Source organism: Myotis daubentonii, chromosome 2 (genome assembly GCF_963259705.1).
Source record: "Myotis daubentonii chromosome 2, mMyoDau2.1, whole genome shotgun sequence".
NCBI classification, from domain to species: Eukaryota; Metazoa; Chordata; class Mammalia; order Chiroptera; family Vespertilionidae; genus Myotis; species Myotis daubentonii.
In genome coordinates, this window is record NC_081841.1 from 14,095,284 (window position 1) to 14,113,982 (window position 18,699).

At 39.4% G+C, this 18,699-nt stretch overlaps 1 protein-coding gene across 1 annotated transcript; it reads right to left on the reverse strand.

The window, feature by feature from the left end:
- Positions 1 to 797: 797 nt before the first annotated feature.
- Positions 798 to 18,380, reverse strand: HSP90B1 (heat shock protein 90 beta family member 1). The gene is made up of 18 exons (XM_059681813.1): positions 18,211 to 18,380; positions 17,169 to 17,271; positions 16,337 to 16,478; positions 15,689 to 15,805; positions 14,336 to 14,667; positions 9,754 to 9,865; positions 9,254 to 9,376; positions 8,363 to 8,479; positions 6,320 to 6,457; positions 6,160 to 6,237; positions 5,992 to 6,057; positions 5,188 to 5,457; positions 4,683 to 4,928; positions 4,099 to 4,235; positions 2,253 to 2,331; positions 2,019 to 2,174; positions 1,594 to 1,713; positions 798 to 1,093 (listed from the first exon to the last, which is right to left on the reverse strand). The coding sequence occupies exons 1-18, from the start codon at positions 18,257 to 18,259 to the stop codon at positions 1,064 to 1,066; spliced, it is 2,415 nt and encodes an 804-aa protein (XP_059537796.1). The 5' UTR covers positions 18,260 to 18,380; the 3' UTR covers positions 798 to 1,063.
- Between the last annotated feature and the right edge of the window lie 319 nt (positions 18,381 to 18,699).

The following is an 18,699-nucleotide window of genomic DNA, read 5'->3' on the forward strand; positions in this document are numbered from 1 at the left end:
TGTGACTTGGACTGTCACAATTTGTTTACCTCCAAATTTAGATTTATAGGGAAGTTAGTAGTCTCATCTACCTTTCTCCATTTCCATGAATACTCGTGTTAAAATGGTACATATTACATATGTCAAAGCTATCAACTATGTCCCAGACTTTATTGTGTTTTAATCTAGTTGCATTTAGTTGCCCTAGCTCTTTAAAATTTGTGGCTATTTCTTTCCTTGGTTTTAACCTTAAAACTAAAAAAAAAAAAAATGTTTTAAATGTTTTTCCTGATTTCAGAGAGAGCAAGAGAGGGGAGAAACATCAATGTTGAGAATCATGGATTGGTGGCCTCCTGCATGCCCTCCTACTGGGGATCGAGGACACAACTGGTGCATGTGCCCTGACCAGGAATGGGACCTTGATCTCCCAGTTCTTAGGTCAGTGATCAACCATTGAGCCACACCAGCTGGGCTAACCTTGAAACTTTTGAAGAGTACTGTTCACACATTCTTGGTTTGTCTGATGTTTTTCTCATTAGGCTAAGGCTATTGATTTCTGGAAAGAATACCAGAGGTGAAGTGTCCTTATCACATCCTCTGAGAGGATACATGACATCACGGGTGATACCAACCTTGATTACTTGGTGAAGGTAGTGGCTGCCAGGTTTCTATGCTGTGAAGTCACTATTTTCCCCTTTCCATACTCTATTCTTTAGAAGACAGTCACAAAGTCCAGCCCACACTCAAAAAGAGGATTATCTTTTCTAACTATAAATAAACATTTTTAAAAATTAAAAATAAAAATGCAAGACCCTGGATATTTGGGACCTTTTTTATTTTTATACACATGACAAGATTTTACACCAAGAATAGTCAGTTAAATAGTACAAATTTACATTCATGAGGAATGTTAAAAAAAAAAATTCAACTAAAAAACCCTCTTCTTTCGGTGACCCACGATTCCAACATTTTACAGTGCAGGGGAGAAGGGAGCTGGGGGAAGCATCCAAAAGTCTCTCCAAAAAGAAATGACTTAAATTTCACATTCCCTCTCCACACAGGATCCAAATGGTGAGAGTGTAATTTACAATTCATCTTTTTCAGCTGAAGATTTCTGTGAAAACAAAAATCAGAAGACATTAAAAGCTAGCAGAAATAAAACCCTTAGCTCAAAAGATTCATATGTGGAAAAAATAAAGAATGGGCCAAGCCTATTTCCATTATTTCAGCTGTAGACTAAAACTTACCTTGCTAATCTGCAAACATTTTAGATAATTTAGAACCCACCAAAGGCCAATGGCCCCTGAACACAATAAAAATTTAATACACCCTAATGTTACCATATAGTAAGGGAGAGGAAATGGCAAAGAGGATAGTAGCATTGTGGGCTACGGAAGGATCTGTTTAAAAACATCTCAAGAATGGATGACTAAAGTAAAGGAATAAAAGAAGTGAGATCAAAGTATACACTTTAAAGAATAAAAATGATTTGCTCCAGCTTTTGAATTTGATATGAGATACCTATTTGGGGGCAGATCTCTAAGTCTGACTTCTTTATGTTATAGTCCTAACTTTGCCAGAAATAAGAATGCAAGTCCCATTCTTGATTGGTACCTCTGCTTTTTCGTCTTCATCATCTGTTCCGGCATCCGTATCTTCGTCTTCGTCTTGCTCTGTGTCTTCTGTGGCATCCTCTGTTGTTTCTTCAGGTTCTTCTTCAGGTTCTTCTTCGACCTAAGGGGCAACATTTATGAACCCATTAATGAATCTATTTTCACTTTGCTCATTTAAATATATAAGATCACAATCCTCCAATTAGAGTTAACATCCAAGCTAACAAACTGAGATAAGACCAGATAAAAAGAATTTCTTTTATAAAAAGAGAATTTAATTTTTAGCATACTGCAAGACACTTGGGATTCAAACACTTAATAATTTCTAAAAAGTAGAAATTAGTCCAACTTCTGCGGTATATCAGTCCTGGGAAGCCTATTCTTAAAGGAAAATGAAGCCTATGTGGGAGGGTTGGGAATACAAACCTTTGCATCAAGGTCAATGTTTAAACTGAGGCGGAGCATCCTTTCTATCCTATCTCCATATGCTTTAGTGTCTGGTAAAAGATACCCTGACCTCAGTGTTGCTGTTTCAAATAAAACCACGGCAAGATCCGAAACTGTCTTGTCCTCTTCATCTTCCTGAAATGGAAGAAATCACACTTTATTAAAAGGTACAGAGTATTTAAGATGCAGGAGTATGGCTGTAGTGTGACTCACCTTAACTCGTCGAAGCATGTCTTTGATCAGAGGATGTCTGGGATTGATTTCAAATGTTTTCTTCTGGCTGGCATAATAACTGTTAAGGGATAAAAAATGAACATTAACAGTCCAGCTGGCACAGCTCATTGGTTGAGCGTAGATCTATGAATCAGGAGGTCACGGTACATGCCTAGGTTGTGGGCTCAATCCCCAGTGTGGGCTGTGCAGGAGGCAACCAATCAATGATTCTCTCTAATCATTGATGTTTCTATCTCTCTCTTCTTCTCCCTTTCTCTGAAATCAATAAAAATATTTTTTAAAAAAAGAACATTAACATCAGATTTTAGGGTCCATACATTTCCTTTTTTCTATTACTTTCATAATTACAGTGAACAGCTTTTAGAGAGATCAAGATGTACTCTTACTGCTACATCATTCTTTCCCTTTTAAAGGGGGATGGACATGCTTAGATGAAAGAGTTAAATAAAGAGGACTACTTTATTTACTAATGAATCCCAAGTTCCTAGAACACTGTTGAGTGGATGAAATGACTTAATGTCTTGTTCATCCCCACTTAATTCATTCTCACTACCTTAACTGCAGCTCTGGTTCCCACAGAGATCTGAGTTGTCTAGGCAGACTCAGGGTGTGCGCAAATAACACAGTCTCCATGATGCCTTCACCAAACTGGTTCCATAAAAAATTAATCGCTGCTTTTATCTGACCTCAGTTCCCAATTCTGAACATACCCTCACAGTCCCTACCATTTTACTGTCAGTGGTGACTGTCCTCTCTCCTATAGCTGCATGCTGAGGACAGGGGAACTACAGCTGTCCCCGTCGTGGTATACCCAGGGTCTGTGCTGGGCTAGAAGATTAGGACTTCATTTGTCATCCTGACTAGTCTGAATGGCACAAAAACAGCAGTAATATCTACTTTAGATCATCAATGTGTAAGTGCAGTAGGTGCTCAAATGCTTATTGATTGAAAGGTAACTAACTTCCTGTTAATGAATAATTGAATGACTACTATGGCATTGCAATGGGATAAGCAAAAACCTGTTCTCTCCACCTGACATTTATAATCTAGTCAGGGAACAAAACAAATAAGATAGCACCTTACCATTTTGTTGTATAAATATGTATTGATGAATCGTGCTAATTATGAAATGTATGTGCATGTGTGTAAATACATACTTATTTTAGTAAATACATTTGTGAGAAGAACCCTTAAGCTAAGCCTTGGGGGAAAAAAGTATGAGAACTAGGTAGCAAACATGAAAGAAGCTACTCCAAGTAGAATAAGAGAATAAAAGTAGGGAAAAAGCTATTTTCAAGGCCACTGCTGTGACAATAAAACGTAAGCTTGAAATATTTCTTAAAGATAAAAGGTACTAAAGATCCACTTACCTCCAATACCTGGACCTTGAGTTCAAAATACTTAACTCATGGGTCATATTTTAGCTTTAATTTTGTGGCGCATACTATTTAGGTTAAAAAAAGACTTAACTCTTTTTTGAGAAACACAATTGTCATTGACCTCATCTGAAACTAAATCTAAAAATGTAAAAGAAGTCTAAATACCAAGTCAAACATACAGTCTAATGAAAAAATACAGTTTATGTGTAACATATTAAGAAAACTTGCATTTGTATATAAAGTACTATAAAATAAATCATGAGTCTAAGACCTTTTCCTTAGCAATCTGATATAGGAAGAATCCCTTTGTAAACTTCTTTTCTACCTAACATATAGTGGACACTTATAACACATCAGCTCCTTAGAATAAAATGCCAGCTTCAGTATGGAAGGCTGGACAAGAGCTAACACTGTGGCGGGAGCTTTCTTTTCCCAAGGACACTCACTTTGTAGAGATGTCTTTGCCTGTTTGGTACGCTTGAGCTTTCATGATTCTCTCCATGTTGCCAGACCATCCGTACTGGCTGGCCACGAGAGCACATGGAGACTCTGTCAGGCGCTGAGATACCACAGCCTTTTCAATCTGGGAATAAGAAACCGAAGTTAGATACCTATCTATAAATATCAACAGTTAAGGTCATTTGATAATTGCATTTCAACTCTTCAAGGATTCATCACTTAAGATCCTAAACATAGAGGCAGGCCATTAAAGTACCTCTCATATTCGTCAGAGCCACTGTCATTTTATAATCTGAATTTTTCTGTCAGAAATACTTAAACACCAACTTTAAAAATATAGAAAAAAAACCCCAGCACCTACATAAAGAATAACCACTATTATCCTTTTAATTCTTTGCAGTTCCTAAATTTTAAGCTTGTCCTCCCAGTAATTTAACCATATTAAATGTTGTCTTGACAAGTTTTAATGGTTGTAAAGTAACCAGTTTCTAAGTGTAATTTGTTGGCAAGACAAATTTTTTAAAAATGCAAATACTAAAATTTTCACACTTTCTAATTTCCACAAGAATACCTTGTCCTTGAGGGCTTTATCTTTCATCCAATTGAGCAGAGGCTCAAATTCTTTCTCAAGTGCTTCACGATTCTCCTTAGTTTTCTCACTTTCATCAAACTTCACTCCTTCCTTGGCAACATTCTGGAACCTCTTTCCATCAAACTCAGGAAGAGCCTGAATGCAGTATTCGTCCACAGGTTCTGTGAGATAAATCACTTCATAGCCCTTTTTCAGAAGTCTCTCAACAAAGGGAGAAGATTCCGCCTACAAAATAAAGGAGATTTAAGTTTTCCAAGTCTAGCCTTGATATGTTAACGTGTTCATCCCAATAGCTATGTTTATATATTACTAACAACCTCATTTACAGGTAGAGAATTAAAGAGGTGCAGAGAATACAGTGACTGACCAGACCTCATACCTGCTACGGTTCAAAATTACATTTAAGTTTTCCCTTTTGTTCTCAAACATTGGCTATAACTTCCCGCTACAAACCACAATCTCTGACAACTGGTGTTTATCTCACCTCTTTTCTGCTGGACCCAGCCATGAAGTAGATTTTGTCCTGTTTCTCCTTCATTCTTTCCACATACTGGTCTAGACTAGTAATGTCACTTGGATGATGAGAAGACTGGAATCTAAGAAGTTTGGCGAGACGTGTTCGATTTGAGTGGTCTTCAATCACACCAAGCTTGATGTTGGTACCAAATTCTTTCCAAAAAGTATCATTGTATTTCTCATCAGCAATCTTTTTTATCATGTCCAGAGTTTTACGGACAAGCTTCTTTCTAATCACCTAAACAAAATTAAAGAATAACTGATTAGAGAACTTCATCTCAATACAAGATGTAAAGTAGCAGGCAAAAGAGACAAGGACAGGGCATTGTCCTTGCCATCTATCAAGAGGCAGGGTATGATGAGCACTCCTATGCTAACCAGAAACTAAGTTGTCAGTGGACATAGTCACACGACTGCTTTAATGTTTATGTTCTATCTTCAGACTAGGTAGAGGGTGTGCATGTGTGTGTGTGTGTGTGTGTGTGTGTGTGTGTGTGTGTGTGTGTGTATATATACACACACACATATATATATGGATGTGTTCACTATGTAATTCTTTTGACTTTTCTATATGTTTGAAGTTGGGTTTTTTTTTAATTGCATAACTGGGGGAAATAATAAGATTCTCAGGATTTGAGAATTCTAGAATAAAATTAAATTCACCTGAACAACCAAAGACTAGTTTCAAAATCTGGTAACTCTATTAATGGAAACTGTCCTTTGTGGCCCAATCAAAGAGCAAAGCAGCCAGTCTCTTCCCAGAGGTACTCACCTTAAGCAGCTTATGTTGCTGAAGAGTCTCACGGGAAACGTTCAAGGGGAGATCATCTGAATCCACCTACATATGGTAAAAGAAAGTTCAGTGAGCAATAAAAACACTGGAAAAAGACAAACTAAACAACAACAAAATCCCCCCTTCTCGCAATCTTCAGATACTTACAACACCTTTGACAAAATTAAGGTACTTGGGCATCATATCATGGAAGTCGTCAGTGATGAACACTCGGCGCACGTACAGCTAAGGAGAGACAGTAAGAAGGTTACTTTGGGAAACTGTACTTTCAAATTTAAAATTCTGTTTACATTACTTAAAAACCCACCTTAATGTAATCACTCTTCTTAGATCCATATTCGTCAAACAGACCACGTGGAGCAGAAGTAGGTACGAATAAAATTGACTTGAAGGTAACTTCCCCTTCAGCAGTGAAATGGATATAAGCCATGGGGTCATCACTTTCCTATGGAAAATTGGTACTTCGTTATGCAAAAGGCATAAAAAACGGTGGTACAAAGGCTAAGTAATTTATTATGTGGTACAGTCCAGTTTAGCTCTTAAGAATAAAGTTCCCTGCCTGGCCGGTGTGGCTCAATGGTTGATCATCAACTTATGAACCAGGAAGTCACGGTTCAATTCCCAGTCAGATCCCCAGTAGGGGGCATGCAGAAGGCAGCCGATCAATGATTCTCTCATTACTGATGTTTCTGTCTCTGTCTCTCCCTTCCTCTCTGAAATCAATAAAAATATACATTTAAAATAAAAATAAAAGTTCCCTTACCAAAAAAGGGGTGGGGGAGGGCCTGGAGGGAAAAAGAAGCAACTAAAATGACATGGTTGTTTTGATGGTGACTGTCAATAACATTATTCCTAAACCCAGGAAGGTTCTACTTGTGTGAGAGAAAAGGATGGGAAAACCGCCATCCTGCCTAAATGGCAAAATACAATAATTCATGAGTGTATTGGGCAACCATAGTAAGTACTCAGGCACAGATTTTTCCCAGGGAATTTGGACTATAGCAGTAGATATAAAGAGGTATGTAAATAGCTACGAAAGTGTAAAGACAGAAATTTTCTACATTGCATTTTCCATTACTGTACCCACATGTGGCTATTCCAAATTGAGATGTGATTAATGATAAGTGTAAAATATACAAACAGACTTTGAAGACACAGTACAAGAAAATCCCAAAGAGTAAACTATAATTATTTATATTGTACATGTTGAACTAATACTGTTTTGGGTATGTTGGGTTAAATAAAATATATTAACAATTAACTTCACTTGTTTCAACTTAAAAAAAAAGTGGCTTCTAAAAATACCCTATATAATAAAAGGCTAATATGCAAATTGACCGAACCATGGAACAACCAGTCGCTATGATGTGCACTGACCACCAGGGGGCAGATGCTCAACACAGGAGCTGCCCCCTGGTGGTCAGTGTGCTCCCACAGGGGGAGCACTGCTCAGCCAGAAGCTGGGCTCATGGCTGGCGAGTGCAGCAGCAGTTGCAGGAGCCTCCCCTGCCTCCGCAGCAGCACTAAGGATGTCCGACTGACACCCCCCAAGGGCTCTCAGACTGCGAGAGGGCACAGGCCAGGCTGAGGGACCCCCGTCCCGAGTGCATGAATTTCCTGCACTGGGCCTCTAGGTTAAGATAATAGTATTGGCTTACATTATATTTCTAATACACAATTGCCCTAGATGAAGTACCTTTATATACACTAGGACATTTGAGAACCAAGGGAAAGTTTTTAGAGTTTTTAAAGGATGGTTGGATGTTAATATTAAGGAAAACAAAGAAGGTTAAGTAACAAATCAGTAAACGGAATAAAGAGTAAAGGACAAACAGAATCACAGAATATTAAGTTCTATCTAGTATGCTAAATAAGTGCATTAAACTATTCTATTTTGTACAAAATGTGGTTTGGGAAAACATTAACTTGGAAGAGTCTTAATCTCTGCTAGTTTTGGATTAAGAGTTAAAAGAAGGGATCATTAAAAGAAAAAACAGAGTTAGTAATTATTCCTACTTAGGCATGCAATGACCTCACAGTAATTATTTGATGTTGTTGTAAAGAAGCTCTTTAAAGAATCAGTTAAAAGCCACTCAATAACACAACTTTGTTTTATGGGTTCTATAGTAGAAACCAAACATATACTCATGGAGGTATATTTTTTTCTATAACACAGAACTTTTGGCAACCTGGTGAAGCCTACAGATTTCTTCTCAGAGTAATTTTTTTAATGCATAATATAAAATACACAGGATTAAAAAGGAAATCAATTGTAAAGTAGTTACAAATTATTTTAAACTTATTTTGGAATTTAGTACCTTTTTATCACATTTTTCTAAATAATATTTACCTTTGAAAATGATTTGTAGAAAGCTTTATATTCATCCTCTTCTACTTCTTTTGATGGTCTCTGCCATATTGGTTTGATATCATTCATAAGTTCCCAATCCCAGACAGTTTTTTCAACCTGAAGTTAACAATATTTAATTAGTCTCTCCCAGCAGTTACAATAGTGGAAACTGTAGCTTTAGGACATTTCAGAAGAGAACACAGAAGGAACAAAGGATACCTCTAATCTAGTATGGTTCCTGCCAACTATATAAAAAATTAAAATAAAAAAGGGTCAACATTTAAGAGTGATTTAAGATTGATATTTAATATAAAAAGACAATTGGTTATCATTCTAATTAAAAAGCCAATTTTTTTCATTATTTTTAGCTAAAATGTTATTTCTTGAATATGTTTTGAGACTAGAAGGATATACATACTATATATTTCCTGACTTATAGAAAGCCAACATCTTACAATAAATATTCCTAAAACCCCACCACAACACAACTTCTACCTACTCTGCTTCCTGAGTAGGCCAGAGAACTACTTTTATAGTTAATACCTACTTAATACCTACATGACAAAAGAAGATGCAGAATGCTTTTTAAAGATTTTAAACTTCAAAACATATAAGCCACCAGTCCTGAGCAATATATAGAAGTCAGGAAACTCTCATAAAAGTGAGCCGTTTGGCACTTACAAATTTCTAGAAGGAGAAACATATGTGCAGACACACACACACACACACACACACACACACACACACACACACAACCTGATTTTTTTATACGATGGATTCAGCATTTGGAAAGAACCTTTAAGAACTGAAGCTTGCCTCAAATGAGTGCATACTTGGGGTTTTCTAATATATCCTCAACAATATTTTAAGGAGGACATAAACCAGATTTACTTTTTTAGTTTTTGGTTTCTTTTCTTCTTCTTCTTCTTCTACTGCAGCTTCATCATCAGATTCTTCCTTTTCTTCTTTTGCTGTTTCTTCTTCTTCTTCCATGGGTTCCTCAACAGTTTCAGTCTGTTGAAGTAGAAAGTAGAATTATGGTTAAACTCATTTCTTTAAAGATTCGGATTTCATCTGTAGAATACAGAACAAAAGGACAACTCAAAAAAATAGGTGGTCTGTGAGGAAACCCAAATACCTGAACTGGAGAAAACCACATTTAGCTTTCTTTAAAAATTAAATACTAGAGGCCTGATGCATGAAATTTGTGCAAGAGTTGCCTTCCTTCCCCAGCTGCCAGCACCAACGACCCAGCTTCCCTCACAGCCCTGGCTTCGTCTGGAAGGTCGTCCAAAGGACGTCCAGTCTAATTAGCATATTATGTTTTTATTATTATAGATTTTAAAATGTGCGAAGGTGATACATATAAATTTTCAGCAATACAGATTTACCTTGCTGCTCCATACATAAATAGGAAAGTTTATGAACTGTGAGTACTTCTTGACGAGATTTTTAATTGTATCCAATTCAAGGTAATCAGATGCTTCTTCTTTTAAAACAAGGCTGCAAGGGAAAGAAGATATTTATAGGCACATCTATGGTTTAAAAGAGTTGATTATAAATTTGCCTTCATGACAATGCTAATAGCCAATAGTTCTGTTTAATCCAAGATATCCTCTCTATTAAGAAAATATTAAGAACTTTCATCACCAATAAGGGTTTGTGAGCAAATACACCAAATATGGGTATGATTAAAAAAAAAACCAAAACTTTCCTTGCATTCCCAAATGGAGAATAACCTTAGTTCCAAGTTGAAAATGAAAATGTTCCCAACCTTCTAAATATATTGGGCTTTTTCATTTGAAAAACTGAAATCTTAAGATAGCTCAAGGCGAGAAAACATTCTAGAGAAAAGTGGAATTATATGCACTCTAAAAGTTAGTCTAGAAATCAAATGATTATTATAGATAGCAAACCCCTAATAAAAATGTTCCTTTAAAAAACTAGAAAATTAATCTGAACTATTGTTATATCTGCAGCATCCCAAACAGTAGCCATCAGTCAAATATAAGTATTCAAATAAAATTTGAAGTTGGTCTTAACTTGCACTGTCACATTCCAAGTACTTAGTAATTCCCATGTGGGCAGAACATTTCCACCAGAGTTCTACTGGACACACTGGCTTAGCCAACTCCAATACAGAAAATTGTAGCACTGCATCATCTTCTTCCTTACTGCCCTCTCTGCAAACCCTTCCCTCCATCCACCAAAAATAACAAATCACAACATATTCTTAAACACAGCAGGTAGCCCATTATCTTGATGTTTGTAGGAAATGTATCCATGGTTCCCTTCCCCCTTCAAAAGTTAATAGTTTTGCCCTGACTGGTTTGGCTTGCGGTTAGAGCGTCCACCTGCGGATAGAGCGTCGACCTGCGGACTCAAGGGTCCCAGGTTCGATTCCGGTCAAGGGCATGTACCTTGGTTGTGGGCACATCCCCAGTGGGGAGTGTGCAGGAGGCAGCTGATCAATGTTTCTCTCTCATCGATGTTTCTAACTCTCTATCCCTCTCCCTTCCTCTCTGTAAAAAAAATCAATAAAATATATATATTTTTAAAAAGTTAATAGTTTAGTAGCATTTGCCAACAAGAAGACAGACAGTATACATGACACAGCCTAATGAGGTGAAAGTCTCTGGTCTCAGAGCAGAGTATCTTAGAGCTGCTGAGTTGGGGAAGAGTTCAATTTTGGATGCAAGCTGAAGCTGATGGTTTGACATCTTGGTGATATTTAAATGGCAATTAGATATATGAACAGACCATTAGTGAGCTCTTGACCGGAGTCAACAAACTGTGTATGGCTGGCACCCACATGAGAAATTTTATTGGGCCCTAGCTGGTTTGGCTCAGTGGATAGAGCATTGGCCTGCAGACCAAAGGGTCCCAGGTTCAATCCAGTCAAGGGCACATGCCTCGTTTGCGGGCTCAATCTGGTGTAGGGTGTGCAGGAGGCAGCCAAACAATGATTCCCTTGCATCATTTATGTTTCTATCTCTCTCTCCCTCTCCCTTCCTCCCTGAAATCAATAAAAATAAAAAATATTCCAATTCTCTTAAAAAAAAAGAAATTGTATTGGGACACAACCTCATCATATGTTGTCCATGGTTGCTGTCAGCGACAAAAGCAGAGTTGAGACATGTGACAAATCCTATGATTGCAAGCTTAAATTATCTACTAGCTAGCACTTTAAGAATTAAATGAGGAACATAAGGATAATGAGAAAAGGGCTCAAACTTAACTTTTAAAGAAAGAGAACATCAACATTTAAGAAATGGGCAAAGGAAATATAAAAGGATTTGTAGGGTCATGGAAGCTAGGTAAGTGGACAGTCTTAAGGAGTGTGTAGAAAAAGCCAATTCTGTAGACTACATCACAGGAAAACTAAGAAAAAAAGACAATCTATTGCTGGGAGCAATGTCATTTAAAAAATCCCCAAATCCACTGGATTTAGTAACAAGGGTTACTGGTGAATTACTTCAATGGAAAGGAATGACAAAAGGTGAAGTAGCAGCAAAGGCAAGTGTACTTTTTAAAAAAAAATAAATTGTTTTTCCCCTTTTATTTTTTTTAAAATTATTTTCTTTTACTTATTTTTATTGATTTCAGAGAGAAAGGGACGGGGAGAGAGAGAGAGAAACATCAATGATGGGAGAATCATTGATCAGCTGCTTCCTGCATGCCCCACACTGGGGATCAAGCCAGCAACCTGGGCATGTGCCCTTGACCAGAATCGTACCTGGGACTCTAGTCCACAGCCCGATGATCTATTCACTGAGCCAAACTGGCTACGGCCAAGTGTACTTCTTTTTTTATATATATATATATATATATATATTTTATTGATTTTTTACAGAGAGGAAGGGAGAGGGATAGAGAGTTAGAAACATCGATGAGAGAGAAACATCGATCAGCCGCCTCCTGCACCCCCCATTGGGGATGTGCCCGCAACCAAGGTACATGCCCTTGATTGGAATCGAACCTGGGACTCTTCAGTCCGCAGGCCGATGCTCTATCCACTGAGCCAAACTGGCTAGGGCCAGGTGTACTTCTTTAAATTCAACTGTGGAGGGGAGAGAAATAGTGTGCCCAAAAGGGGATGGCACCACCTGCCTTCGCCCTACCCCTGAGACCAGGACATGCTCACACTTTGATGGTAAAGAGGGAGGTGAGTGGGAGGGCTGACTTTAAAAAATGGGGTAGGAATTAATTTATGCTAGTCTCCAAGGAGGTAAGATGAGCGATCACAAGTGGAGACTAGTTTTAGGAAAAAATGTAGAATACCACCACCTTCATTGTGGTAGAAGCAATAATATTTCATGATCTCATTTAATCCTCACAAAATTTCTCATAAGGGTACAGCAGAGGCTACTTTAAAGGTATGAACAGAGATGAAGTCCTGGATATAGGGCAGGATCTTGACCATGTCATTTCCTGGACTTCACTCTCCATTTTCTTTTGGCCACTCTAGACTTTCAGTTCCCCAAATAGGCTTGTCTCTGAAACTTTAAACATGCTGTGCATGCTGCCTGGAATATTTGAATTTACCGCTATTTCAGAAAGGCCTTCTGGTAAGGGAGGTGTCCCTTAGCTTCTTTTCTAGCACTTGCCACTCTGAAATGACTTCACGTTCTCCCCCACTTACTAGAATGAGCCATGTGAGAGCAGGGACCACACCTGTCTTATTCTCTGCAGTAACCTTAAATCCTAGCAGGTAAGAGGCATTCAAATGAGTATCTGTTGAGTGAATGGTGGGGTAGGAAGACTTGAAGGAAAAGGCAATTTGCCCAGGGAAAGCAGAATCCGTTGTAAAGTTTCACTTACTTATCAAGCATCCATGGGACTTGCATAAAACTGCTCTGATTACCTCATTCATACAAATATTTACCTGTCAAGTGTTAGTTCTGGGAATAGAGCAGTCAACAAAATGTTTGCTTTCATAAAGCTTACATCTAGGCCATCTTGCCTCTCTCTCAGCACTCTAAGACATCAGCATCTCTTGGGACATCATTTTCTAGCTCTTTCTAGTTGAGAGATGTGATTACCTATACTTAATGAGAGAGGGCACTGGGGTGTGATTATTAGTGATGCCTCCTAATGAGACTAGGAGGTGTCAATGTTAATAACAAAGGCAGGGAAAGGTAAATTGGGACGAATAAATTAGTAAAAGTACTGAAATGCAGTCCTCTAATTAGCCTTCATTAAAAGAACATCTGTGACCATGAAGACAGGAAATGTTACCCTTTGGGATCAAGAAAATTGGTCAAAATAAGATAAATGCGTTTTTTCCTATTTGGATATTTAGTGTTAAGAAAATTTAAAACTGAATTAAGGGGGGAAAAAGTGAGACCTCAGGCATATAACATGTGAGAAATAATTTCTATTCTAGAAACTTGCAGGACTGGGTAAGTCTACTTCACTGTGATGTAACCAAGTGATACTGGGCCTAAAACCCGTCTCATCTATACTAACAATAGTTATTGGCTTAAAATGAATTCAAATTCAATCATTTCTAATTATCCTCAAACAGGACTACAACCCAGTTACTATCACAGATCTTAAATATTTTAACGGTCACCCAAGGAGTCTCCTCTCATCCAGTCCTGCCATCCTTCAGAAAACTTGAATCCTGTGAACACGCTCTTCCTCCATCCCTTTATCCATGATGCTCCACAGACTGAGTCCAAGTCTTGCTTCCCTGAAAACCTGGACCAAGCCACTGCTCTGAGGCCTCATCTGCCTTTGCCCCTGAAGAGCTAACCCTTCTTACTTATGTCCTCTACATACAGCAGCCATCATAACTCTGTTAGGTCCTCAAACATTTCTTCAAGTGATGAGAACAATTCAATTTCCTCATTTTATAGGCAAGGAAATTATTGGCCCAGAATAAGCCATTTGCCTAGAGAGCCTGAACTGGAGAGTCAAGATCCTCATTAGGACTATCAATTATTATTATTAGGAATTAGTAACACTCACGTAATTGTCGTTCCCCGGCCTAGAGTGTTTCCTCTTGGGTCAGCAATTACAGAAAATTCATTGGAGTCAGATTCCCAGATGTGCTGGGTATCGTTGTTGTGTTTCGATGTGACAATAACTTTATCTGCTACAAGGAAGGCAGAATAGAAACCGACACCAAACTGGCCAATCAATTCAGAAGTTGACTGGCCATCTTCTTGTGCCTCAGTCATTTTGTTTAAAAATTCGCTTGTGCCAGATTTGGCAATGGTACCAAGGTTTTTAACCAACTCTTCCCTCGTCATTCCTACACCAGTGTCTGTGACATGTAGCAGGTTCTTCTCCTTGTCACACTAAAGGAAAGACAAAAACAAGATAATTATATTTACTTAATACTCATGTTATGACAAGTAAATATTGAGCTATTATTGAAAAAACTCTCAGCTTTGGGCAACATCAATTCTAAAACAGAAAACTAAATTGAGGTATTTTCCCTTCATACTCCTTTATGGGCTTTTCAGAAAATGCACATGTTAAGTATAAGCATCTTTCTTTATAGAGAATAATTTTAAGTTTAGTGTGTTTGAGAAAGGATCCATATAAAGAGGGCAGAGACTGATCTAATTGTCAAAGGCAGAAACAGACTAAACAAAACAAGTTATTTTTGAAGAAAATATTCAGTAATAAAATCTTATATTTTGCCTATGTCTTTGGTAGAAAATAAAAATCCACAACTCGAATGACTTCTGGGTTAAGAATCTGTGGTGATCAATGTTTTTATTGAATATTCCCGACTCTCTGCCTTCTAGAAACATACTAGGAATATGCTTCCCCCATTTATGGCTGGGTGAGGCCATATGACTAATTCTGGCCAATAATTTGCAACCAAGAGTGTGGCTTTCACTGTGGAGCCTCTAATTGATGGAAGACCCTCCAAGCTTTTACACCATGGCAACCAGCTACACTCCAGATGGCTGCTCTAACAGCCTATGTCAGTGATGATGATATAAAACAAAGGCCACAGGCAGCCTGTGACTGAATTAAGCCAGAGAGTAGCAAACTTTTTTTGTAAAAGGGCCAGAGAGTAAATACCTTAGGCGTTATGGGCCATATGTTCTCTGTCACAACTACTACTGAACTCGATCATGCAGCACAAAAGTAGGCATGGAAATGTTCTGATAAGACTTTATTTATAAAAACAGGCAGCAGGTTGGACTTGGCCCATAGGACATATTTTGCTGACCCCTGACTTAACTCCCTGAGATTTGGGGGGATATTTGTTACTGCAGCATAACCTAGTCTATCCTGACCGATTATGGGTTCTCTGTCACCAAGGTTTCTTTTTATTTTAAAAGAAAATTGTTTTAAGCTTACCTTAATTTTTACTGTTAGTTCCTCATTTCCAGAAAGAGCATTTTCATCTGTCAGTGATATTAGCCTTATCTTATCTAAAGCATCAGAAGCATTTGAAATCAGTTCTCTCAGGAAAATCTAAATGGAGGCCAGATTTAATACAGTTAGTCTCAAGATACACAAGACGTTACATTTAATGTCAAACTCATTTTATTGCTCCTCTGTACTCTAAAAAAGCACTCTATGTAAAGAGGTGGCTTTACTCTCTTGGTAAAAGGAGGTACAGCTCTTTACACAAAAGACTGTAGCAACTAGAAGGGATATCTGAATTGGTTAAGAGCAGTAACACCACTCTACTAGTGGTCTTCAGGTAAGAAATGCATGAAGCCTGGTTAGCAATGGTCCATAAAGACTCACAACTGTTTAGCAGGCCATGAACATATTTGGAGGGGAAAGAAAAAAGAAGGGAAAATGCTTAACAACCTCCCATCCCCATAACACCCCACCCCCACTCCACACACACTGTATCTAGTAGCAATTCTTGTATATACACTACAGGGAATTTAAATCTTACTACTTATTTGGAATCACTAAGTCCATTTACTATGAAAGTAAACAAGTATGCTACCATACAGAGAAAAATAATTATCCTAGCCACATGTTGCTTACCTCCTTATTTTTATACAATGAATTGATGATAAGTTTCATCATTCTGTTTACTTCAGCTTGGAAGGCAAACTTTTCTGATTTCTCTCTAAGTTCTCTTATTTGGGATGCATTTAATCCATCCAACTGAATAGCTTCTTCTTCCCTAAAAAGTAAATTTGACAAACAAATAAGCATTGCTTAGTTCCCTCCAAAACTGTATGACCTGTGCTGAGAGCACAGGAGTCTCTTAAGATAATGGTCTTAAGGGTTAAAAGGATAAATTGGAGACCTTTATAAAATATTACTAATCTACCATCTCATTATTATTTTACCACAGCAGTAGGTTTCCTTTAACACTGCATTGGAAATACTCAGTTCTTAAAAATGTCAGAAAAATAAACCCAACTCTCCTCTACTAAAAAGCAAAGTCATACTCATTTATGTTCCCTCACACGTGGAACCGCCCCTTTGCCCAGGGAAGCTTTGGCTTCTACAGGTCTACAAAACCAAGTCCCAGGAGGACACATCTTAAAGCACTGTTCAACTGACAGAAATCCTCTTTTTAAAATTACTAAGGACACCCCGAGTACAAAATCAACTAAACGTCTTTTCTAAAGTCCTAAGGTATATAGTGCTAAGTATTCTGCCATGTAGTTATCAAAATACTTTTCAAAGGCATTCATTCAAGTCGGACCATTCTTAGGGGCAGATTAGGAGATTCTCATGTGTACACATGCTTGATACATTTTCTCTGAGCATTTTTTTAGCTAATTAAATTTTGGAAATACAAACGAAGCCACAGTTTTCCAGTGTTCAGAAGGGTTTGTACATATAGTTATAAATGAACACAGACCTCTGTACTACTTCATCATCTGTCCTTGAGCCTTCTCTGCTTTTACCCAGATCCTCTTCTACTGTGCCATCCACGTCGACTTCATCATCAGCTCGGACTGACCCTGAAGGAAGATTTAACACCAAAAACCTCTTAAAACATCGATGCTTCATGTACTTCTCAGAGGGCAAATAAAAAGGGCAAGGAAAGGGGATGCAAAATTCAGTTTTAAATACGGGAGATGGGGGTGGGAGAATGGATCCGCTGGTTTAAATATCCAATGTAAACCCACGTCCGAACATTTCTTATTTAAGTTCAGATACTGAGGTTCCCCAGTAGAAGCTGAAATACGGAGGCTGCCATCACTTCTACGGAGCCAGCCTCGATCCTTTATAACTTAGCGGATTTGATACCAGGATCCCTCCATTCACACGTGTTGCGCGCAGGCCAAACTGACCATGCCAAAAACTAGCCTTCGAAATCACAGGTCAGAGTACAAACAGGATTTTGTGCAAACTCTGGCGAGGGGAACTGAAATCGGGCCCAGGGGCCTGAGAAGGGGAAGACATGTAAGGAGCTGGAGCACAAGGGAACCCAACGTTGCCCCTGCGGTGATCCAGGCCCTCCGCTCCCCAGACCGGACCTAAGAAAGGAAACGCGCGTTCGCGAGGAGTCGCAAAACATGGGGGGCGGGGGTCCCGGAGCTCAGGCCAAAGGTTGAGGCGTGGGCAGAAGTCCTCCCGACGGGGCCCCAGCAATGCTCTCGGGGGAGCGGGAGCTCGAGAGAGGCCCCCCTGCGAGGTGGCTGAGATCTGCCGGCACGGACACTAGGAGAGCTGCACGCGATTTAAATAACTCCGTTCTCTTTTTTTCTTTCCAGTGAAGCAAAAGTAAACGAAAGTCCCTAAGCCTCTTTCGAGGAAAGGCGATGGTCCCCAAGGCGCAGCGCAGACCCGGTTATTTTGTCCCCCTCCCAGGCTCAACGCCCCTAGAATCTTCGAGAAGAGGCCGCGTTTGCGGAGGGGGGACGTCCCAGGGTGCCCGCTCCTGCGGGATCACTCACCGAAGGTCAGCAGGACGCAGCAGAGGCCCAGCACCCACAGAGCCCTCATGGCGCGCGGCCGGTGAGAGTCTCAAGTCTCCTTTAATCGCAGGAGCCGCCTCCGCCCCGCCACCCCAAAGCTCAGATCCTCACACCTCACGCCGCGCGGTCCGCCCACTACCCCCAAGCGGGTCCGACCGCTTTTCACCCCACTTCTCGAGGGCGGGGGACGGGAAACACGAACCCACCAATCGTGCCGCACCACGCACTCTCTATACCCAATGGGGACTCGTGGGGGGGACCGCAGTCCACCAATCGGAGCTGTCCAGGTGCGGTGCCCCATGCCCGAAGCGTGGCTCCTTCCGATTGGTCAGCCTTAGCCTCTTTTCTCCAATCAAATGGCTCCGCGGGTCCCTCTCACGCGGGACCGCCCCTTTGCCTGGGAAGCTTTGGCCTCTTTGGGAATCAGTCCGGTAAACGTCAGGTCAGAACACATCCCTCTTTTTGCTG

What these genes read in the sequence shown, in the direction of transcription:
- HSP90B1 (XM_059681813.1), bottom strand. Translation starts at nt 18,259, where the DNA reads ATGAGGGCTCTGTGGGTGCTGGGCCTCTGCTGCGTCCTGCTGACCTTC. An exon ending in CATTGTATAAAAATAAGGAG is followed by an intron (nt 15,806 to 16,336) that starts GTAAGCAACATG and finishes GCCTCCATTTAG; the next exon opens with ATTTTCCTGAGAGAACTGAT. An exon ending in TCTACAAATCATTTTCAAAG is followed by an intron (nt 6,458 to 8,362) that starts GTAAATATTATT and finishes AATTTTCCATAG; the next exon opens with GAAAGTGATGACCCCATGGC.